At 35.1% G+C, this 25,789-nt stretch overlaps 1 protein-coding gene across 2 annotated transcripts in view; it reads right to left on the bottom strand.

Annotated features, from left to right (window-relative positions):
* Positions 1-25,789, bottom strand: part of AHI1 (Abelson helper integration site 1) — a 98,950-nt gene that overhangs the window by 61,345 nt on the left and 11,816 nt on the right. For both annotated transcript variants that reach the window (XM_055714260.1, XM_055714261.1), the window contains exons 4-17: positions 21,952-22,562; positions 21,225-21,379; positions 20,081-20,288; positions 19,130-19,322; positions 17,263-17,358; positions 15,607-15,792; positions 13,374-13,526; positions 11,252-11,384; positions 10,187-10,310; positions 7,699-7,928; positions 6,195-6,298; positions 5,466-5,584; positions 1,993-2,123; positions 575-715 (exon numbers count right to left, since the gene is read on the bottom strand). In XM_055714260.1, the coding sequence (XP_055570235.1) occupies positions 575-715; positions 1,993-2,123; positions 5,466-5,584; positions 6,195-6,298; positions 7,699-7,928; positions 10,187-10,310; positions 11,252-11,384; positions 13,374-13,526; positions 15,607-15,792; positions 17,263-17,358; positions 19,130-19,322; positions 20,081-20,288; positions 21,225-21,379; positions 21,952-22,562 (2,584 nt within the window). The remainder of the gene's footprint in view (positions 1-574; positions 716-1,992; positions 2,124-5,465; positions 5,585-6,194; positions 6,299-7,698; positions 7,929-10,186; positions 10,311-11,251; positions 11,385-13,373; positions 13,527-15,606; positions 15,793-17,262; positions 17,359-19,129; positions 19,323-20,080; positions 20,289-21,224; positions 21,380-21,951; positions 22,563-25,789) is intronic.

Raw genomic sequence — 25,789 nt, 5'->3', positions numbered from 1 at the left:
AAACCCAAAAGTTAATCTTGAGTTGTCTCTTTAATCTAAAACAGGGAATAAACGTATCTCTCTCATAATGACACCACAGACGTAACACCTGTTTATTAGAACAATCTGTACTCTCCAATCCATTTCTAGACAGCTTCTGAACATTATTTTGCAAAAGCCAGCACAAAATACTGAGATTTCTATTAAATTATACATGAATTTTCAGAATAGGTGTATTTTCTGGCTCCATAATCCATCTTGATATTGAAAAGCGGCTTTTAAATATCATACATAGGCAGCATCATACAAATAGAGTGCAATAAAAATCACACAGCATGACATACAATAACATTTAAACTTAAGATTACAAGGGACCTCTGGTGATTGGCTGGGTCAAAGCCCCTGCTCAAAGCCGGGTCACCTACAGTAGACTGCTCAGTCACGTCCAGTTTGGTTTTGGTATCTCCCAGGATAAAGATATGTATTATCATCAAATAACTGTTTCCTTTTTCCTTCAAAAGAAGTACAAATATTAGCAAATCACTTCTGAAAATAAAATATTTATGGGCGTGTAACAAGAAAATGTGTACTGTACCTTTATAATCATAAATGTATGCAAGAATTGGCTGGTTTTGACCAAAGGCACAAAATAACACCATGTGTTCATGTGGATGAAAGGCGACATCACGAAGTGGAGATGTGAAGGGGAGTTCAGAATATATGGCCACCTGATCTCCTACAGAAGTGAAATATGATTAATTTGGAAATTAACCATGGAAATATATTTGATACAGCAAAACAACAGTTGGTTAGAGCTTGTATTACTACAGGGCAGTGACTGCCACTGTAAATACCCTTCAGTCAATTTCATTCTTGAAAGTTAGTATTTTGTATAAGACAAAAAATATTGCATGCTTTTAAGTTACTGAGAAAAGTTAGTGCTGTTCCAATAGTTGCAGGAAACCCCAGAGGATGCATCAGGTTAGCAGAGTTCTTGTTCTGATAAGCACATTCTGGAAAGGTGGCGTTCCACAGTACTTGTGCTTGCATTTTGCCAGATAGCTATCTTAGCTGTGGATTTCAATTATATAGCACTGACAATAGCAGTGAAAGTTGAGCAGAAAATAAATAAAAATAGCTCTTCAGCTGATGGCGTTATGAATGTAAGTACAGTGTGTAAGCAAGTCAAAGTATGATGAAAACATACTAGTAACAAAGTTCCTCCTCCCTCCTTTTATTCTTTTTTAAAGTTTTCAGATTAATTATGTAGTGGCATAGATGTAAGCTAATATAGTTGGAAACATGGAAAGAAATTAAAACCAGAACTGTTTGTTAGCTGCCAGTTTTAAAATATTTACTTCTTCCTTTTTAAAAATTATTTAGATAATTGGAGACAGAATATAATGTCATCTAAATCAAGGACTGTATCCTGCTTTCTACTGTTATTTTTGTCCTTTTTACCTCACTGCACAATAAAGATGACAAACTATTATCTTACATTTACTTAATATTTTTCCAGAAAGATTTTGGTAGCTATTTTGAAATTACTACATTTGGGGAATAATTCATGAAGAAACCTTATATTATTCCTAAGGCCAAAAGCACTCAGTCTCTGACCACCCTTGGGAAACAGATGAAGTGTTCCTCAACAAAAGCCTAACTCCCAGATCCAAAAACCACAACAGATAGACTGAGTTGAGTTAAAACATTTTTCTGTATTCTGTTTTAAGACCTTCATCCACATGTAAAGAATTGTAGAACACAAAACGCTGAGCCTCAGGTGCTCTGTTCCTGCTGGATATTCCAAATGCTACATCTGCCTATTCATTTCCTCTAGAGAACTAAATCTTAGAGATTAATAATAGCTATTTAAAAGGTGGAGATAAGGCTTCAGGATTAAAGAACATCTATCCTGAAGTTTTATTCCATATAAAAAATGTTTCAATAAAACTTACAAAACCCTTTCCCCCTCCACCTTGACAACCTGGCTTAAGACCAAAAATAATCAATTACCTGTTTCTGGATTCCAAACATAAGCCTTTCCATCTTCACTTCCAGAAAACAGGAACGTACCACATGGTGTTAAGGTGCTGTGAATCTTTTCTCTGTAATTTGTGGCACCTATGTATTTCTTTGTAGCCAAACTAAAAATAAAGAATAGTTTGCAAATGTAGCAGATACTTTCAGAATAGACAATCTAACTTTTTATGTGTCAGTGCTCAGAAAAATCAATACACCTTGCATCCCAAATAGACATCTAAGCACCCACCTTTTGCAGAGTGCAATGTTTACCCTTTCTTTTCCCTGGCTTTCCTAATGCACCTTAAATTATAGATGAAAGTATACATTCTTGTTTTTCAGCAGGAAATGGAAATACCCAGATCTAGATGTAGTAATTTGCATTTTCTTAATCCTTGGCTTTGCAAAAAATAGGGAAATTGGCACTATTATATCAAGTTCTGCCAAAAAAAGTTTTCATTATGCTACCTTGATTACATCCCAGTAGTGTTTAAATTTATCCAACAGCTCTCTTTAGCTCTTCAGACTAATATCTCCTTGGTTAGGAAACCAGCAGTAGAATCAACAAATTTCAGACATCAATGTTTATTTACTACTAATATTAGTATTTTTAATATGATTTTGCAACATCGGTATCCTATTCATTTTTTTCAGTGAAACACTATTGGTCAGTACAGTAATAAAGACCTACTAATGAACTACTGCCAGTTTGTAGGCATCAAGCTGGGGAGAAACTACAAAAGGATTTAAAGAAGCCCCTTACAAGCTGGCTTATGCTATCTTAAACATGAGGCACAGCTTGGAAAGAGATATGAAAGTTCAAAATGAAGACTAATACAGCAGTAATACTACAATGCAGAATTTGAGGCAAGAAGAACGGCAACAGGCCATGATAGCCCTCAAAGACAAGTAATTTTGAAACATGTTACTGCAGAAACAGTGGAGGTATGCTGGGAAAAGTGCAGTGCAGTTAATATGACAGGAGTATTGTTTCTAACAATATTCTGAATAAATATACCCTAGATATAATTGTATTTGGCAAGCAAGAGAAAAAGATGCTTTAATGATCACAGTGCAAGACCATATTAGCCCAAATATGAGTTTCAGCTGCGTGAGTAAGAAAGATAGTATCTCTGAGATGTCATGTAGAAGAGCTCTGCAAGATGTAAAACTAACCTGCACATGAAACCCTAAGGAGAGGTCTGAACCAAAACCAAACCTCTGATCACATACCTGAGTGACAGGACAGCAGCATTATCCAAAAAGATCAAAAAAGTAAGTAGAAGGAGGAAAGTTAAGAACACCTAGCTGTCAATACAAGTGAATTGTGTTGATCTGTGACCTCCACCCCCTCTTTTCTCATGCAGGGAATGAACAGTTAATGCTGACGCGTAAAATTATCACTGCTGGGTATCTGACCCTGTGGTTTATTGACAGACTTAAGCCAATGTAACTGTGGGATGCGGGCAAAGCAGCAGTCCTGCTACTGTCCTCTCCACCCTTATTTTCCCAGGCTCTCCCTCATTTCTTCTCTAGTGTTTGGGCAGCTATCAGATGAGATTGATCTGATAGTTGATTAAAATGAAAATTAATCATTTGTATTTGTAGGCTGATTTTTAGTTGGATCAGTTCACTGATCTGACTTAGCCCGCATCAAAAGATCTCTACAGCTGATAAAAAGGAAATGCTAGGAATACATGGCCATGGGTGTGGGAGATAGGAGGAGATGGTGTCTCCTATGGATAAAATGGCCTAAAGAAATTGTGAAACTGCACACTATATTAACCCTTTCTGGGAGATTAGTATGCATGTCATTTTTTTTTCTCTCAAACTAAAACACTCTACCCTTTCTAGGAATGGTAGTGATAGAAAAACCCTATCTGCCTCAAAAACTACAGGCTTCCACTGTTAATTCACCAATTTCAAGCTTCCATTGAGTGGATAGTTTAGCCTTCTAACATGGTCATTATAATTTATCATTTACAATAAAAGATGAAGAGTGCACTATAAGACTGGAAAGTCTTCAGCTAGTTCAAACATCCAACCCAAAAGAATCATAGAACCATTTAGGATGGAAAAGACCTTTAAGATCATAGAGTCCAACTGTTAACCCAGGACTGCCCAGTCCACCACTAAACCATGTCCCTAAGTGCCACATCCACACGTTTTTTAAATAGCTCCAGGTATGGTGACTCAACCACTTCCTTGGGCAGCCTGTTCCAAAGCCTGACAACCCTTTCGGTGAAAGAGTATTTCCTAATATCCAACCTAAACCCCCTTGGTGCAAATTAAGGCCATTTCCTCTTGTTCTATCACTTGTTACTTTGGAGAAGAGACTGACCCCCCCTTGCTACCTCTCCTGAGAGACAGTGTGTGTGTATGTGTATATATATGTGTGTGTGTGTACCACACATAAAAGTATATTCTAAAAGAATGTAGTTTCTCATGCTATGAGAGTGGAAAGGTATTTTCCACAGGTTATTTCATGTAGAAAACTAGGGGCCTTTAATCTTCTGCGTGGCAAGCGGATGAAGGGAACCCATGAAATTAAGAATGAACCATATAAAATAAGCATTCATATCTTTGACGTGACTTTCCAGAAGAGAATGTTCAGGTGCATCTTATCAATGGGTGTAACTGATAGGACTGAGACTCTTCACGGTTTCACCCAGTGAAAGGACAAGAGGGAACAGACAAAAATTGAAATATAGGAAATTCCATTTGAAATTAAGAAAAAAAGATCTCTTATTTTGAGAACAAACACTACAGCATGTTGCTCACAGAAGCTGTAAACTGTCCATCCTTACAGATATCCAAAAAACAACTGGACAAAACTCTTGAGTAACAGGCTTTCATACTTTGATTGTTGGGGTTGGACTGGACACTCTCCAACCTCAATGACTCGAGTGATTCTGCAATCCCCTTGTTTTTTATTGTAGTTTATTACAAAAGAATCAAGCTCATAATTTTTATTTTCATTTTTAATAGTTAAGTTAAAAATATTTCACTGCCTGCTTAATATACCATATATCACTGCATTTTTCAGTATTTATGATGACAAGCTTCATTCCATTTTATCATTAAAACACTCTTCCCCAGTCTTAACAATGAGAAAATAACACACAAACACATGTCATAATTTCAAAGTTATTATCAAGCCCAGAATGCATTTTTAAAAGTTAATTCAATCTTCAGGAGACTAGTGCCTTTTCCTTCATGCCACCTTAAACTCCCAAGTAATCTAGTAATTTTTGGATATTCTATTCTAAAAGACTTACCCAATATCACACAAAAGGTCTGTAATACAGCAGTATTTTGAAACCATTTCCTAACCCTAATATTGCTATCCTTGATTATTAGGACATCTTCTCCAGAACTATACATTTAATAGTTTTATGTACTTTATTTGCCCAAGTAAATTTTAAACCAAAAAGGAAATACACACTTCTCGCCAAAAGTCTACTTACATTCTGAGATCCATGATTCTCACAGTACTGTCTCTGGCATGTATTAATAAACGCCTTCCATTTGGATGCACCTCCAAATGATTTATTGGTGTTCCTTTAATATCATTTTCTTTTATTTCCTACAGAAAGAAGGAAAATAAGGTAAAAAACAAACAAACAAAGAACTTTCTGTTTTAAAACTCATGTTTTTACAAATCATTACTCATTTTTCTCTTGCATTACTCTTTTTCTGCCTACTTCATTCTATTTGGTTAAGGAAAACATTTGTTCCTTTATTAAGGCATTACATCCTAAGCAATCAACTTTTCAGAACCACAAGGCAGATTCTGCTGTGACTCTGAACTCTTGAGACACAGTTGATGAGAGAAGTGCTGACTCAACATTAAGCCTTTCAGGTATGAACAGGTGATTTGTAAAGCCTGTGGTCTATTTTATTGTTGCCTCTAGAGAAAAAACTTATTGCAATAGTATTTATCTGTTAATACAATGCTATTAAAGCTCAAGCATTTTCATATTTTACATACAAAAAATTAAAGTTGTAAAACAATTCAAAAGTTTTAAGTCAATGAATCACAGCATATACTATCAGCACTTTCGTGCTGTTATTTAAAGGAAATACACCTTTTCAGTTAAACAAAACAACTATAAAAAATTTGAACTCAAATCAAATTACTAGATTTGGAACATTTCACATAAAAATGATGACACTAGTTTAAGAAACCTATATACCTTATCAATCCTCCATTGTTGAAACAGGTGTTGAGAACTTCCTTTGACAGATGTATCCCAAACTATTATCAGTCCTGAACTATCTCCTGAGAACATGTGGAGCCCTGTGAAATAATGTCTTATCAGCAGAATACCACACAAAAGAACTAACACAGAAAAGGACGCATGAACAAGAAAACCTTTTTCTGTTATTTCTGTGAATAGGCAAACACCAATTCTTTCTTCTCTTTTGCTACGATACACTCAGTGTAAATACGTTTTGCTCAAAACGCGTGATGTAAGTTGATACCATAAATTTGGATTCAGCATGCAAGTCAGATACTGGAGTGCAGAATATTCTTTTTTTTCATTTTTACTCATATTCTGAAACCAACAAAAAGTGAGCGTTTATAGCTCAATGAGCTTCACATGATACTCAGATTCTTGACCTATACGTTCACTGAGCATCTTGCACAAGAACAAATACTGTTTTCCAACAGTTGTTCTTAAATTAAGCACAAATATTTGTTCTTTATAAAAATGCAACTCTTTCCTCTTTGTAGTACCTACTCCAGTGAATACCTCCAAAAATGAACCACCTAATTACTAATGATGCCACCAATACCAGAAAGTCAAACACAAGTATTTTATTCATTCACCAGTCTTCAACTTCCCACTCTCCACTAGTACGTGTCAGTACCTCTCAATCACTTTTCTGCTGTTAATCTACCAGCTAACATTAGTCACAATAGTAAAATCTGTCCTTTTCTGTCAGTTTTTCACATTCTCTGTCAATGTTGAGAAGTTCACCACCTTCCCACTTCTTCAGTCTAGCATTAAAAGTCTCACAATCTAACTACTGCTGCTCACTATCTTCGTATTGGCAACTTTGAATGACAACATAGTGGAGCTCTTTGCTACTGTTCTGATCATGCGATCATGAATCATACTGTTCTGAAGTTCTGTTCTGAGAGTTCTCTAGAAGCTAGTTTCAGATTTCCTGCTTCTGTTTTTAAGTTAGTACATAATTCTTCCACCTGGAAGAATTCTAGCCAAACCTGCTTTTTTTCCAGCTTACCTCTCTACGCTAACTGCTAGGCTTTCCACCTGCATCCTCATGCATTTGTCTCCTCCGAACAGGAGCATCTGTGCTTTACATTCTGCAGATTCTTGCTGCAATACATACAAAACATTAACTAACTAATAATAGCTAGTTGTAGGGACAACAAAAACTAAACCATGACCAAAATTTGCCCAGTCATCATTGCCTGATCACTACACATTTTTTTGCCTGTCCTTTCTACACTTACTTTTTGTGATTACTCTCCATCTATATCAGGGATTGTGTGTCCCTTTGTGGTCATCCAAATAAGGCATCAAACTAACATATTCATTACGAACACAGCTAAAAATATTCTAATCTATTACAGCATTTTACCTTGCCTCTATGAAATAAAGCAAACTAGGAATGCTCAAGTTGGTCTTCAAGTGAAGACTATTTGAAAAAGTAATACTAAGCACGTACCTTCTGCATCAAAACAAAGCGTGTTGATGAAACTTTTGTGACCATCAAGCTCCTGCAGCAGTTGCCCATGGATTTCTTTCACATTTGCATTCCAGATTCTAATCACTGCGTCATAACATCCTGTCACAACCAAGGAGTCAGCAACTGGATGGTACTTTGCAGTGTAAACAAATGAAGGATGAGGGAAAACTCTCACTGCAGAAGCTGCCTGCATTTCTATTTTCCACATTCTAAAAGGAAAGAATGTGAGGATATCCACTGTAGAAAGCAATCACACACAGGTATAACTGAATACCGTATTTTGTGATATTGGTTCTAGAGGCAAATGCTAGCAAACACTTGCCAACACCTATTTATCCTACCAATTTGTTCCACCTATATTTAATATGGTACTTTCTAACAAGACTTAAGATACAGTTACATAGTACTCTGTCTTCAGAGTACATTCATGACTACTTACTCATTTAATGGACATTTTAAAATACTGAAAAAATTCCATGGAATGGATCAGTTTCTTTCTTTCCAAAGTTATAACCAAATTATTAAGACCTTCTGGGGAATCACTTATTTAAATAAATGGTAGAACAAAAAACCTGCAAAAGGAACATTTAGGACCACTAAATATAAATAAAATCCACAAAAAGTTTTAAAATAACCATTACCTCCCACATATGATTGTGATCTCAAGGATGTTTTCTTCACATAAATTCAGTTCTTACAATTAATTTATTTCCTATCCTTCACCACCCAGAGCTGTAAGATCAGATTTTTCTTAGGAAGTGTTTTTTGTTTGATGCTATACGTTTTATTATTGAGCCTTCCCCAGACATGAGTCCATAAAGAATGGAATGGTACCTGGATCATGAAATACAGGTGGGCACATTTCAGGGTGCTCAGTTACAGTATGCAATTTAATTGTTTGACTGCCACCCCTCCAGGTGGGGTAACTACTTCTGGTGGCTAATGAAGAATTCTAAGCTTACTCTGAGGTGAGTTCATTACAAAATTGCAATTTCTTAGAGTATTGCAACTAACTTGCAACTTAAGGTGCAAAGTTCACAAGGAACCTACCTATCTTTTATAATGATTTTGCTCTAACAACATAAAAGTTAATTTATTGTTCACAAATAACGTGGGACTAAAGCTTGGGAAGGCTCAAGGGTAACGTAAAACACTATATAAAAAAGAATTCACATAAGTTCCCAAATTTCCCTCCAAATTGCTTTAGAATTTAGCCTGAGAGATGATCCAAGTAATAAACAGATAATGACTTTAATTTTGGTCCTCATCCTTCAGTTCTACCATAATTCAAGAGCAAAGTGCTCCCAAAGTGAAAGGGAAAAAGAAGAAACTCCTTGCCTAAATTAAGGCTTTTTTAAGGAGCTTAAGGCAACGGACAATAAATACAGGAACTAATAACTCGTACAGTGACTATGCATAGTACACAGAAGAAGAGGCAGACCACTACAGTTTCAATTTGCTGCCAAAAATTCAAGAATTGAGGAACAGCTAGGCCTTCTTATAGGCAACAAATGACTGAATCCGGTGTTTACTTCAATATAAAAAAAAAATATCTTCATTTGATCGGCTTCCAAATAAAAAAAATGGGCTAAGCTCTTAAAATACTCTTTTCATGCCTAAATATAAACAGCAAAAAACAAAACAGTTCCACACATACAATACATCATTTAACAATACTTCTGGCATTTCAATTATGCAACTGCCCATAGCATTACTGCATTGCATAACAGAAACAACAGATAGGGATCTGAAGAGCTAAAAAACAAAACAAAAAAACCAAAAACCCTCCACCCTACAAAAAATTATGAAGTTTCTCAAAATAAAATTGTGCAGTATCACAGCTGTATTTTCTTGTATTTCTACAGTTTCGAGGGTTTTGCTTTAAAATATTAATTTGTTCAAGGTTTAAACATTAACACTGCATTGAAGTACACTTTTTAATTGTAGAGGAAAAAGTGCACATATTCAAGTCTCAGAAATAATACTATCAAATCTCATTTACACCAATTTACATTGAATTATTTAAGTATCCAAAAACTAGGGGAAAAAATTTTAAAATTACATACATATGTACAGTGTGGCAAATTTATATGCATAACTTGAATCTTAATCTTTCAGCTTCCTGTCTCATGTTTAAATTTGAAAACTTAACATTACATTAATAATATGGCAATTTCTCCAAGGACAGAGTATGCCAGCTGTCTCAGTGACTTCCTGAAATCTAAACTTTTTGGTCATTTGCTGCACTGTACAAAATGTGACAGTTTTTGGAAAAGCTTTGCTTTCAAATACATATACATTAGAAACCAATGTATTAAACACGGCGTGATTAACTCCATCACAATTTTTATATTTACACTGTATCAAACCTTTAATTAAAACATTGTAGCAGTTTGTAGTAAGACATGAAATTGGACCACTTTCTTTTCTGCTTCTGATGCTGCCAGAACACCTTCATCATACTCACCTGACAGTGCCATCAGAGGATGCAGTAAGAAGGTATTGATTGTCTTTTGACCAACAAAGATCATACACTATGTTAAGGTGACCATAAACTTCTCTCAGGAGCCGTCCAGAAGGAATATCATACACTAGTGAAGTTTAAATACAAAAACATTTTTTTTAAAGTATTTACAATAAATTATATGCAATTATTAGTGCGAAGTTTAGTTTAATCTTAGGCGGAGTTTTTGCTAGCACAAGTCAAGTTTCTTTATCTTCTCATTTTCAAAGAACAAGATCAAATAGTTGCTGGATATGCATGGATGGCATGCATATACTTCCATCTAGTGGTTCATGGATGTCACAGATGTCTTAGCCCCTAAGAAACCCTTAAGAAACAACCTACTTGCTTTAAATTATTAGAACCAGATTAAGATTATAATTTCTATTTATTTTTTAAAAAAATATTGACAGGTACACGACCAATCTTTGAAATAGATTAATACTGAGATCATTTTCTGGGGCTGTTCCTTGCATTTAAACATTGAAATAATTTTTGTATACTTAAAATACTGTTCTCTCTGAATCTCAATATTCTTATGGAGGATTTAAGAACTGTGAAGAAGCAGTCCCAAGTATGAGTAATAAGGAATATTTGTAGTTCCAACAGAAATGGACCATGGAAGACAGATGCTGCCAGTAGTCTGTCTGGAGATGACAATATTGTGGGTATCTCAACTTTTCATGACAAAAAGTATGCATGTGCAGTGGGGGCTGGAAAAGTTATTTTACTTTAAAACTTATTATCAGAAAACATGTTCTTTAGGCAAACTGATTTAGTATTTCCATTAGACCTCTGCACAGAAACAGTGGGATTTCATACCGTTAAACTGTGTATACACTACCACATAAGAAAAGCTAATTCTGGCCCTGGTAACACAGAAAGAGCATTTTCCTCAATGCTTTTCGGTGCACACAACAATTTACAAAACATGCTTTAAAACCCCACAATTTAAAATTACATCTCTTGCCCTTTAATGTCAAAACTACATGAGTTATAAGAAAAAAACGCCAAACATTTTAAACTTACAAGCAATGGGATAGCCATTCCTTCCTGCACATGCTGCTGCCAGTGTTCTCCCATCATGAGAGAAGCGAATACAGAAACAGCCCATATCTCCACCTCGCAGTGAAAACAGATGCTTGTTCGGTATGCGGCAAGCCTAGCTTTTCAGGCAAGAATTGGGATAACACAGTTATGAATATTAACTACCCAATGCTTAAAACATTCTGGGTTGCTGTCACGCAACAAGTTTTAAAAAGCTACTAACATCTTAAGGGAATTTAAAAGAAAAATTCAACCTTATAAACAAAGACAGTTCTGCTGCATAACTTGGGCCACATCTAGTTTGCCCCATTTTTACAGACAACTAGCAAGTTTTAAAAACCTAAGTAAATGTAAGATTGAATTAAATTTCCTTAATCTTAAGAAGCTCTTAAAGATTACTATCGCCAATAATAGAAGCTGTAGAGTTAAGACTGTAAGTCAAGCTTCTTTAAGGAGTCTAAGCACAACTTTTATAAACTTAATGATTGCAGAGTGAACTCAAGACGACTAAGTACAGGCACTCAAACTTTCGGTCTACCAAATCACCTTTAGCATTCCTCATCTGTATTTCAATTCCTGATTTTTTTAAGCATAACTGGAGATGAAACATTTTTTAAAACTGCACAGGTATTATAGTCCCCCTTCCTCTCTCCTGAAGTATTTCCTCTTTTTCACCCAAGGGCTTTTTGTCCAGAACTAAATTCAAAGGGCAATTCAAATATGCAGAGTAGTTATACGATTATTTAACCTAAACCCGATTTACCTTTACAAATGAAACATGAGTATTAACAGATTCATATGCATTTCATATTTAATTAATATATCAAATAATTCATAATTCTGTAAAACATTTTGGAAAAATAACTTCATCTATCTATATCTATGGAAACATACAACTGTATTGTGGTTCTTTAAAAAGATAACTTAGATTCAAAGGCAAAAATTAAATGTATAAAAAGGAAATAATAATTCTGAATGACTATTCATTTTTAAGCAAGCATATCTGCTTTAATATTCTTTGGCTAACAGGCATGCCAAATCACACTACCCTTACTGACACTTTTTCACAAGACAGTGCATCACAAAATACATCATTGTTGCTACTAAAGCTCTCCAATATTTACATGGACTGCTTTAAGTATAAGTGAGCTGTCAAATGTCATTTCTATGACGGCAGGTAAATATTCTTAGGATCATATTTCTCTTAGTTTCAATTACACACTTATATTCAGAACGGCAACTTTCTGAAAAGTAACAAACATTAACATAAATATAGGTATCCTGCCATTTTTGGTAAGAAAATTTCCATTGTAAAAACAGACTCATCTATTCTTTGCAATTTTATTACTGTTAGCAAACATTACTGGCAAATAAAATTAAGTCCACGTACATTTATGTGTTCTTTTTAAAAAGATCTGTACAAGGAGTACAGTATGGAATCAAAATAAAGTTCAATATTCTTTGGTAACAAGTCTTTATGTTATATTATTCAGTTTTTGATAGAACCATGAACTCATGCTAATGCCACTCTACAGAATAATATGAAATCACTGCATGGACATTCTATATATAGTTGCAAAAATATTACCGTTTTATGGTTGCTTATTTCCATTAGCCAGAGTGACCTAGGAGGTAGGATGAAGTCAGCAAGAACCTTCTTAAGAAGGTTCCTCAATTAAAGTTCCTTCTGTTATACTGTAAAAATAACTTTAACGGAGGGAATTAAAACAAAACAAACAAAAAAAGAAAAAAAAGAAAAAAGCCCAATCACAAAACAAACAAAAAAATATATTTCCAATCAAGCTGAAATCTGAGATTTGCTACCTTAATTCCACTGCTTGAACAGCCCTACACTTTCAAATTCCTAGACAAATCTGTCGAGAAAAATACCTGACCCAGGAAAAAATGGTTAAATCGGTCACATTTGGTAAAGAAGATAAGCATCCACTACTACGTTTGAGAGTTCTTTATGTTTTTTATTTTGTTTATTTCTTTAAAAAAATTGATTTAATTAATTACTTGCTTCATAATAGCTATATGATAAAAATAAAGTTATAAAAAGACAGTCGATCTTTAAATTATTTTCCTTTAAAAAACATTTCACCTGTCCAGGCAATCTTGTCCATTTAAATGGTTCCTTTTTCTCCTCTGTAAAAGGTTCATGTGATTTTTTAGATCCATCTCTCTGAAGCTCACACAGTGCTGCACTACTTTGTTCCTGCTGAACAGCTATCATAGAGCGGAAAGAAGGAGCAACCTTAAGGGAAACAAAAGTAACTATCAGGAAAAAGTAGTTTTAAAATTTTAATTTCTGAAAAGATTAAAAGGTACTTTTTTAACTTCAAATGTATTGCATTATTACAGCTGAAAAGTAGAGACTGGAAAAAGCTTAATACACATAAATTGCATAGCAAACACTAACCAGCAAGTCAGAAAGTAATCTGAGCTTTCAAAGTTGTCAGTCAGATGGTATTAAAGATTTTTCAAATAATGGATACTTTTCTATTTTTATTAACTACCCAGGCCAGTGAAAATCAGTAATACTCTACTACCTGGTGAAGGTGTTGTGTTAAAATAAAAATAAAAAAAAAGAAAAAAAGAAGAAGAAAAAAAAAAGCATTTCAGCACATACATAGTTCCAGTGACATTAATCTACCACCTTCACATCAAAATACTGCTTTGGCAACAAAACCCATTCATGATACCAAAAGATATTACCAGCGTTATGTATTGAACAAACCATGTTCAACTACTGCAAAGCAAAAAGGACTGACATTTGTGATGTTAATCCTGGGTCAAGCATATATACTTTCCAAACTTCTGCATTTACTGAACTTTACCTACAAGTTACACCAAGCCTGAAAACACAGTAAGCCTTAATGCTGTGAAGCAGCCTGGCAGCCCCATGACGGAGGGGGACAGAGGCCATTAAGAGGCAGCTGCAGTTCTGATCAGTATCACTAAGACAAGTTCAGAAACACATCTGAATACCAGGCAAAATTAGTTCTCATCCCAGCTGACAGTTGCTAGGTATCCATTTCAGGGTGAATAAATGTCTAGGTTCCTGTGACTAAAAAGGGAGGCTGGACACCTACTATGCTAGTAGAAACCAATTTAGGAGCTTGAATCAGTTGTCGACACATAGATGTCTACTTCCATGCAAGATGCTGTTTTATCTGAGACATCTATTTTCATATCTACCGGCCCATGCAAGAAGTATGGGATATCTGGGCCCTTCTAGAGAACCAGGAAACAAGGCAGGATCTGTAAGAGATCTTGAATAGAAGCACAAATCTATGCATAGAAAAACGTATCATGCCATGGCTCTTATCTGGAGCTCAATCCCAGCCTTGGCAAGTCGGGCGTTTATCAGAACAAGAATGAAATTGTATCAGTAGCCAATAGATTCAAGTCAAGCACAGCTCAGAAAGTTGCCCACTCATCACATCACTTGAACTGCACAGACAACTGTAAAGTAGGGGCAGCTGTAAACCAGTGATAGCACCTAAACATAGCAGGAAAACACTTAGACCATGGAGAAGACAGGCTCAGAAAACTTCCAAAAAGATGAAGCACAGCTGCTCAAGGAAAGCACACAGAATTCTTAAACTACCTCAGCAGCTGACTGAGCAAGAGATGTGCAGATATTCCAGTATACAATTAGAAAAATGTCCCAAAACCATAAGAACTAATCCCACAGATTAGTTTGGGTTTGTAACACATCTAAGAAGGCTTCCACAGATTAAGAAAGACTTAAAACAGCTGCAAATACACATGGAAAATTATGTAATAGAACAATGTTGTACTCACATTGTAGAACAATAAATGCTGTATTTATTTTGAATACACATCTCTGCGCATTCCAATGTAACCCTGTCTCTAAAGAAGTTTTCATTTGAGAAAAAAAACCCAACTCATTATAACTTGAGGGTGCAGGGAATCAGAGTTAAGTGACTTACAACTTCTCTCACTTACAGAATTTACACACCTGCATGAGTCCAGTGACTTAAAATGCCATTTCTCTAATGAGAAGGAATATCAAACTTCAAGAAAGAACCCTGAAAGTTTTCTGTAATTGGCAAAATATGAAAAATTGCAGATGTGAAAGTACACCTATTTTTCAAATATAGCTATGAAGGGCTGAGTTTGGAACACAACTTAAGATGCGAAGTTACTATACCTAGTTATATATTAGTTATTTTATATACTGCATATAAGTGCAGCTTTTCTATACAAGCATACAAATACACACACTCACATGCTCTAGCTAGCTACTAGTTCCTACAGAAAAGTCTGCATATTTGTAAATATATTTATATATTATATATTTCACTTACATGATCTGGCAGTTTTATGCCTCTTACAGTTACATATAATGTTGATGGGTAACGCTTTCTAGGACATTTTACCCACCAGTCATAAATCTCAACAACATTCGAATGCGACTTGGTCCTTGGAGGAGGGTAATATAACTGCAGGCGGAGTTTTCCATCAATGTTTAGAACTCCATTTGCACCTACAAGCTGGAAGGGTGATCAAAAAGAGGAAAAAAATGTGTTACATTAACATAAAAGTAGCAACAGTAATTATTTCTATTATCTTAAACAACTACAGTATACACTCTTGAAATCCACTTCCCATTGGGAAAATACACTATCCCTAAAAGTGGTAATGAAGTAAACACCCTCAGGATCAAATCACTAAGATTAAGCTTAGATTGCAGCCTAGTTTTGAAACATGCTTTATATGCACAAAAGAAATATCCTGTCTGTGGGAAGACCTCTGCAGTACCACTTTCTTGGTAATTACTACTTGCTGGAATCACCTAAATCTCAAAGGACTCTTCAGATCTGCCCCTTTTGAACTCTGCAGCAAAGGGCATTGGTAAGGCTTTGACTCAGAGGAGAAGATACAGCAAAACATCACTCTTTCTAATTCAGACTTTCAATCTTTCCAATCTTTCTTACTCAGAGAAACTAAGAATTCTCCCTACTGAATGAAAGAACTAGTGTACTTACCGTGATTAATACTGACTACTGTTCATCAGGACATTTCTACTTTCACTGGTACAAATGAAAGAATAATGCAGACAGATGCAGTAGGAATGAAGAACAGGTGACAATTTCATTTGTATTTATTTACGAGTTGGAAATGCATCCTTCCCTTTGTTCTGGAGTAGGGTTTACTGGATGCCTGGATGCACAGTTCCCACCAGTTATACAGCCCAGACATGGAACAGAGGTCTGGTATCCCAGTCGATTCATCCTGGGCAGAGCTGAGGAGAGACTTTGTATGGAATGATATGGGGGTCCCTCTCTCTTCCCCTAAACATGCATTCCATTATCTTCTCCTCTGTTTCTTATGTTGGGGACTGCTCAATGGCTGTCAAGATCTACCATTCACAGGGGTAGGTGTAAATCCTTTGGCAGATTAAAGCTTGTCAGCTCTCAAAGGCCAAATTGGCACATTCAAGTCTCTCCTAAAAGGGTAAAAACGTTCATGACATGCTGGCAAAATTATCTGTACCTCATTGCCGCAGCACTTTCATGCAACTAAAAATGACAAGCATTTTATAATTAGACTTGGGACTCTTTTTCAAAGACTGGCCAACTGAAAATGTCACCAGAATACAGAATAGCTGAGGTACAGAAATTAGTGGATTTGTCATTTTCTTTGTGGACACAATCTCACGAACACACAGAAAACCCTCAAAGAAGACATCCTCCTGTAGTTTATGAAAAAAAAAAAATTCATGCATCTTTTATACTTTCTTGAAAAATACTTAATCTTTACTGTCAAGCTTGTTACTGTGAATTTTATCAGGTGAAGGAAGAGGTAAAGGAGAGAACAGCCAAGCAACTGAGGATTTGTTTTTCCATCTCTGTTGCCTGGAAATATTAAAAAAATGTTTTCCCACTTAGTACGGTTAGTATCTTTGAGACAACTGAATAAAAAGATTTATAAATTTTGTTTCATTTAAACATTTGCAATACCTTTAGAAATGCCCAACAGATTTTTCGGAAACCACATTCCCGAACTTGCACATCAGAGTTGGCTCTCACTTCATCCATACTTAGAAAATCAAGGATCTGAAAATATTGGTAGGAATATAAATATATTTTTAATTAATATATACCTCATGATAATTAAAAAAATACTGCTTTAAATATGCTAGATGTGATTCACTAAATTAAGCAGATTTCAGTTTTAAGCAATTATAACAGACTTCTTCCACGCAAGTACACAATCAGAAAGAACACATCCTTATGCATTTACCTGATGATTGTTTATTAATTGCTTTAAAAGAAAAGAACTTAAGTCTGGTCTTAAAAAAGTATTCTTGCTTTCCTTCTGTCTCAATGTGTAAATTTCATAAATCCTACATAGTTCACAAATCTGAGAGCCAAAAGCAGCTGCATGTTAATGTAGCTGGAAAATGGCAGTCGAAGAGTTAGTTTTCATTTCCTAGCTTTATCACTTATGTCATAGAAAGGTTTGGGTTGAAAAGACCTTCAAAGACCATCTAGTCCAACCCCCGCTACCATAGGCAAAGACATTTTCACTAGATCAGGCTGCTCAAAGCCCTGTCCCATCTGACTTCAAACACTTCCAATGATGTCCGAAACATTCTTCATTTTTCTAGTCAGTGACCAGAATCTTCTTATATTTGGGCACTCCTGGAAGTTTATTTGGCATACAAAAAAAATCCTTGGAACCAAGCTTTTTTCAAACTGCTATTTCATAAACCATGCTGAAGTCAAATGCATGTTTTCAGGATAGTCATGCTTTTGGTCCCAACATTAACATGATTTCCATGAAGAATCTTTACATACCACTGTAATTACTTCTGTGCTAAGCAACTAAGGACTCCTATTTCTATAAATGTGTTTGTTTATGAATATCACAGAACATATAGAAACATACAGTGATATCATATATACAATCTATTTGAAATATAAAAAACAAGGAATGAAAAATATTTCCTGTATTAGGTTTCCATTTTCAGGTTACTATAGAACAGGGGTCCTCAAAATGTTTAACCAGGGGCCAGCGCGCGGATGCAGCGGCAGGCAGCCATCTGCGGCTGCTTGGTTTCCCCCTCCCCAACCCCTGGCGGGTGGGGGGCAGGGGAGTTCTGTAAATACCGGGGGCCGGACTGAGGACCCTGGGGGCCGTATCCAGCCTGTGGGCCGTAGTTTGAGGACCCCTGCTATAGAATCTCTCTTTACAAATATTGAAATACTAAAGCTCAAAATCACGTTGAATACATATCTTACAAATTTTCTTTTAAAGAAAAAATGTATTGGAGGACACATTAATAACTACTTTGTGAAGAACAGGAGAGGAGTAGACGTCTAAAATGTTAGTGGACAAAAAAGCAAATAGCTTGCTCGTTGGTACAAGGGAAAAGAGGTGTTGCTGCAAGCAGGCAAACTCCATCTTTAAGTTTCTGGTACTTAAGCTTCTTTTCAGATTTCAAGAATGTGAAAAAGTAAGAAGTTATATCCTTTGTACATGGTGCCATCGCTCCTGATCTGGAGCAATGTTACCAGCCTTTCCCAGATGTCTGACAGTGATTTAATAAGAAATCCTCCTTACTACTAGCAAAGCAGTTTGCGTTTGTTTGGGGGTTTTGGTTTTTGTTGGTTTGGGGTTTTTTTGCTATTAAAAAATGTTTGCTAGTATTAGCAACTACCAATACCACATTTTGGTATGTCCATTGAATTCTGTATCTTAAGACTATGCTATTAACCCAATATAACTGAACAAAAACATCCAAACCAGTCAAATATATGCTGTTGAAGAAACAAACAGAAAATCATAACATGCATAAATTGGATGTAAAATATTTAGCCTCACCTCAAAAAACAGGATTACCAGAGGGCTTTCTTCCGTGTTTTGAATAAAATAACTAAAACGCTCATTAAATATGACTTGCTCCTCCCATTCTGGAACCGTTGATTTACACTGTCTGAAGTCATATGGTTGGGTCATAATAGGAAGAATGTGCTCTATTTGTTCTTGCTCATAATAAGATGAAACTTTCCTCTTGCTGTTTGAAAATTTCCCAACAGTTATAATTGCTATAGTGCCTTAAAAAAACCACAACTCAAACAAAACAGTATTATTCAATTACTCAAAGCAAAGAGACAAACAAGATACCATTTGTTTGATTTTAGAAAAACATTTCTAAAACCACCCAAAATTTAAGACAGTTTGCAATATATATAGATGCTACAGTTCAAAGAAATGCTAAGGTTCAAAATCCTAACTATCAAGTTACTATTACCAAATTTATACGTAATGATCGCGGCAGAGTCTACTGCATAAACACTGTTAAAATTTGTTTTTCAGGAAAATTATGCATAAAGACAGTAAAAGCAAGTAAGTGAATTGATTAGAAATATGAACAACTAAACTTCATTTCAGGATTTTAAAAGTTCTTTTATAAAAAAGAAAAGGCAGAAACTATGCTACAGGGTTTTGCTTACTTATTCTAATCTTAGCTTCTACATATTTATGAGATGTAGGAAGCTTTCTCTCTGGGAACAATACAGAATGAACTTTGCTGTAAATACGGGGACTTGAGAGCAATACAGCAGCACAGAGCATTTAAAAGTGCTCAAAAGAAAAATATCACCCTCATTTACTGTAGGCGTATATATGCATTATCATAGATGTAGAAACCAATGAATGACCTCTAAAGCTTAAAATGTAGCATTATTTTCATTGTCATATTTAATTTTTTAGGGAAGGATCTATGTATTTATAGTAATCACTGATAATAGAAATAAGTTTTTTAAAAGTTACCTGTGGTCTTTCTTGACATATAAGCCACTTCTCTGATCAACAATGTGGATTTTAACCATGGGATGAAATACCAGGAGATCAGTTTTAAGTTGATCAGATCGATGGATATAAACTCCTAACACAAGATCATCATCAAAACCAAATTTAGACTGAGTTTCCGAATTCTTCATTTCCTCGTCATTTTCTGCAGCAATTTCTGTGTTTTCTTCTGGAAATAGGAACAAAGTAAACAGAGTTTACTGTGTTCTACTAGTGACAGTTTAAAGAGGTAAAAATGCTCGGCATTGTCTTGGCAATCAATAGTAAAGTAATAATATTTAACATGTTCTTTATGTAATAGATTAAAATAAAATTATCAAATTTGCAGCATTTTCAACATGTATGAACATACAAATGGATATCTATTAAAATAATCCATTCCTATTTACATTTTTGCTTAAAATCAGAGGTGTTCCTCCTCTTGATTGACAGATTCTTCTGTGCCACAATGACTTAAAATCCATAGTTCATATCCTGTTCTGGACTACAGCCTGTAGTAGATTTTGTCCATTTTGTGTTTTTTTTAAGGAAAATTTAAAAACCAAGATAAGCAGAAACTGATGCTTTCTCCTTGTTCATTTTCCCTGAATTTACCAAATAGTTTTCAGAACTTCCTATTTACAAGTTACAGTGAGACCATCATACTTAATAGATATCAAAAGACTTAATCCTCTTCAATTTCTGTGATCTCAATTTTTTAAACTAATTGCTTATTTTGGCCTCCACAATATAAATAAAATATAAAAAGACAATATGCATCTAAGGAATATACTGTAAAGGTGGTATATAGTATTATATTATGCTTAAAAAAACCCATTTTTTAAAAACTATTTATCAATCTCAAAACTATTTACAGTAAATGAACTCTCAAGATTTTAGATTGATACATCAAGTAAGTTTCCTTACAAATTAGCCTCAGAACTGGAAGAACAAAAATACAATTAAGTAACTACAGAAACCTAAGTCAACAGCTCAATCATTTGTTACTGTGTTACTACTACGAACAAATATTTCTGTAGCAGTAAAAAAAAAAAAAAAAAAGAAAAGAAAAAAGCTTGCATAAAGCAGCAAAGCAGCAAATAATTCAAACATTTTGTTGGCAGACCTTTTCTGGCTTTCTTTTTACCCTTCTTTGCTTTAGGTTTCTGTTTTTCCATGCTTTCCTCAAGTTTCTGTCCTGATGTAGATAGTCTTTTCAGTGACTGATTTTCATTGCAATTTTCTGCTGGATGATGCTGTAGCTCAGAAAGGGACATTGCACTGCAATGTAATGCATTACTGTCAGCAGTTGCATTCTACTGCATATATGGATACAATAGCTCATTACCATTATTAATCCACTTGAAATTTCCTCTTTAGTTCTGCAACTCATCATCTCGAAAAATTAACATACACCCTTTAAATTAGTGTCTTGCCTTTTTCATTTCTCTCCCCTCCCTTCATTTCCCCCTGATTTCCAGATAACTGCAGAACCATTCATGTGAACAGATCTAAGCTAATACTCTTCTGTTGGATCAGGGCCACCGCTCATCACTAAAAAAACACGCACAAAATTACCTTAAGTTAGTTAAGAGTGAGCTCCACACAAAATAAACATCAGATAGTAATGCAGGATATATTATTTTTAAAGTTAAAAAGAATCTGTGAGTTAAATATTAATCTTAACAGCATTTTTGAAAAAGTATTTGGTAATATTTTTTCATAACAGAATCATCCAGTTCATCACTTAGAAAATATGTACAGTTTATCAGAAAGCTTCTGCCTATCTTAAAACCAAATTAAACATTTAGCTTAAGATTCACAGACACATGGTATATACTTTATCATGGTACCTTGTTTCAGCTTCACTTAAAACTGCTATTTCTTTCTTCTTTTTCTTCTTTTTGCCCACTTCATTGTTCAACACAACTTCATGGCTTTGAACAGTGGACGTAAATTCAGACATCTGTTCTTTAAGTTTCATTCTTATTTTCTTTTTAATTGCATTTGCTTCATCCTCAGCCACATGCAGCTGATAGGCTCGAATTAGCTCTTCTTCCTCTTCTAATTCAGTTACGTTTCTCACTTCAGTCAAGGATTTTTTAATCTTTCTATCACATTCTTGATGAGGTACATCTGTTTGTGATTTACTTTTTGTTTTCTTCTTTGGAAAATCATTAATCTTTTTCTCAAAACTCTCCAATTTAGCTTCATGTAAATTTTCCTCCTCATTAAATTGTTCTTGTAACAGTGGTTTCTTTTTCTTCTTGTTAGACTTTGGTTGCTTGTTCTCCTCTCCACTAACAATATCATTATTTATTTTTTCTGCAATTGAGGCTTTCTCTCTCAGTTTATTTTTTGTAAATCGGGGACTCTCTTCCTCGGGATGATATGTGTTGTTTATAATTGCTTCATCAGTCACACTTTCCTTAGCTAGATCAATATTACTTTTAAAGGTGTCAAGCTATAAATGAGAAGAACATAAAACATACTTGTACTAAACATTATGTTAAGGATAAACATAGCAATTTCTGTTATTCCTTCAGCATTACACAAAGTAAAATGAAATCAAAGATCTAGTTATTTAATTTTTTAAAAGTAACAAGTGACAGATTGAAAGGGAACAGAAAATTCATACTGAAAAAAACAACCAACATACTGAGTTTGGGCACTTAATTTTTTATATTTTTTAAATAAAAGTTCTTAAATTGCTTTCATGTACATCCAGTAAAAAAAGAAATCAACAAGTCTACTCCATAAAGATATGCCAATGCTTTAGATTATGGAAGACTTGAAGATTACATGCAGCACAAAATCAAGCATTTCCATCCATTTAAAATGCAAATTAGAGACAGACTTCAAGTGCAGTTGTTTGTAGTCTCCGTTACTGAAAGTTCCTTGCCAAAGTTTGGCAATGAAATTATACCAAAAAGTGCTAAAACTGAAAACCAGATTTCCATTAAGACTTTTCTTAAGAATAAATTAAAAGCATGAAGTTGAAAAAAATACCTCACCACATTGTTCTTAGTAGAATGACAAAGAGTTAATCTAAAGACCAGTCTAGCAGAAAAAACAAAGATAAACTGCAGCTAATGCACTCCTCCCATCAATTTTTGCTGTTTTTTTAGAAAATGCATTGTAAACTTTTCCCTCTCCTTCAGATTTCTATTCGTGATTACTACAAGTCATATAGCCCCATTCCTGGAAACATTCAAGGTGATGTTGGACGAGGCTCTGAGCAACCTGATCTAGCTGAAGATGTCCCTCTTCACTGCAAGGGGTTGGACTAGACGACCTTTAAAGGTCCCTTCCAACCCAAACTATCCTATGATTATATGATAACTCCAAACACCACAGCAAGTAACTAAGACCTAATTCTGTAAGGAACTCAACACACAGATCTCTTTCTTAACAGAACTTCTATAAAGTCGCTGAGGTCCATTTACTCCGTTGTCTTAAATAAAACCCTCCAGAGTCACCACATGAAACATTAGAAAAGAGACTTTAAAACACAAAGAAAGCAAATAAAATGCTGGAGAAAATATAGACATCCACATACAATCTTTTTGCCAAGACTGTCTTCTTCTGTCAATAAACACAGACATCTTCCCCTTCTAGCTGGTATACTTCTCCCATTTATAGAAACTTATTTGTCTCAAACATTTTTCAAAAGGGACAATATGTTTAATAAGTGATCACCTTTACAAGCTTACAGGAAGAAAAGACAGAGGATGAAAGGTGCAACGGCATCATGCTTTGGAGGATGTAGCCTGACTTAAAAATGCCCACCTGCAAAAATAATATTCCATGACTATAAATAAGAGAACACACAATGTACAAGTCATCTGCCTCTCTACTGTATGGCCTCATTTATGTGAGCCTGCAAACTTTCATCACTACCTTGTTTTATTCATATCTGAAGAGCGAACATGGACAGCAAGGGAAGAATTACAGGTATTGAACAAGGAGAAGTGGGGAAAAACAAAGTTTGAAGTATATGAGAAAAAAAAAAGAGAAAAAAATCAAGCTAGTTTCCTATTTTTACAGGAAAATGGTCAAATAAAAGCAGTGGGACAAGAAAAATACACCAAGACAGTTCAACACAGAAATAAAAGCTGACACCTGAAACTAGAGACAAAGCTTAAAGATGCACTAGACTTACTAATACTACATATTAAACACTGCTCTAATAAAGTATGAGTTAAAAAAGTGTCTAGAAATTTATGCAAGTATGGTTATCTAATACATCAGAAAAAAATCTAAAGCCATTCATACATCTTTTCAGTAGGTATTTTTATTTTTAGCATCCTATGTTTTTAAATTAAACATAGTTTAAATTATCTCAGTATCAAATAATGAAAAAAACCTGTCTCTGTACCTTCAATCACTGACTTGCTTAAATAGACCAGTAACATCCCCTTTATTCATAAGTCAACGACTTAAGCGGATGTGGAAGATTTCATATAAGTAACTTGAAATACAGCATCAAGTAAGGGGCATAAAAAAGATAAAGCAATAAGCTTTGATAAAAAAAACACAAAATAATGCTTTCTAATAGATTGTCCACTTCCTTATCTGCATTTCTACTAATAGCTTTTAACTGCAGATTATAAGGAACGAAGGTTAAAACACTGGCAATTAAGACTGAACAGTGACAAACAGTTAAGGTCATGCTGATTTTTGCCTTTGATAGAACATTAATGGATTAAGGCCATGAAGCAGAATTCTTTGAGAAATCCTAAACAAAAAGCCCTGAACTTTGACCTGTTAAGGAGTTTCTAAAATAACTCTGATACTCAAGAATCATTTCCTCAAAGAAACCTAGCTATTGCAAAAACTTGCTTGAAATATTTACTAGAACTTGTTACTTATTATGCCCATAAACCAAAACATAAGTCCACAAATATGTGCCATGAATAGTAGTAGCACACAGTCACTTAATTATAGCAGATTTACTTATAGGAAAACAATACAGAATATCCTCATAATGAAATAAAACACAATCTCAAACTACAGCACATTCCAGGAACATTAATAGCTACTGCAGGCAGCATAAAATTGCTTCAGCAATTCAAACAAATTCCTCAGATACACAGCCTGTATGATCTTAACTCAGGCTGGTTTTTCTATGTGTTGTAATTACATGATGTAATTAAACTGAGGGAGAAGTGGGAGGGAGTCACAAAATGATAAAGTAAAAGCCAAGAGGCTCATAAAACCCATCAGATTAGGTCTCAGGCAGTGGCAAGGATACCAGTATAGATTCTCTGTCTGAAAAGCAGGACTGAGAGAGATCAACAAAGAACAATTGTCTATATATAAACACACCTGAACTTAGAAAAAGCGGTTAGGCTGGAAAAGCAGCTCAGAGGATAGGCCTGTCTCTGGAGTAACTCCAGGCACAGGGTTGCTGACCTGAACCTGACCCTCCTCTGCTTAAAACAGGGAACAAAGAGGAAGGCTTCTTTTTTCCAAACAGCTCCGTGGCCACATTACAACACCAGGGCAGATGAAGCGCTCCACCATGACAACAAACCAGCACTACTGGCTTGATAGGAGCCAGAGATGTGTGCCTGCCAAGATGCACACAGGTGGGCTAACACACAGGGCTTGCAGCACAATGAGCCAACCCCAAGTCACGTCATTTGCCATTTGTGTTCCCAAGCTGGCAGCAAGGACAACGCCTAATAA

This window comes from Falco cherrug, chromosome 6 (genome assembly GCF_023634085.1).
Source record: "Falco cherrug isolate bFalChe1 chromosome 6, bFalChe1.pri, whole genome shotgun sequence".
In the NCBI taxonomy this organism is placed as follows: domain Eukaryota; kingdom Metazoa; phylum Chordata; class Aves; order Falconiformes; family Falconidae; genus Falco; species Falco cherrug.
This window is presented reverse-complemented; position numbering and strand designations above follow the sequence as displayed.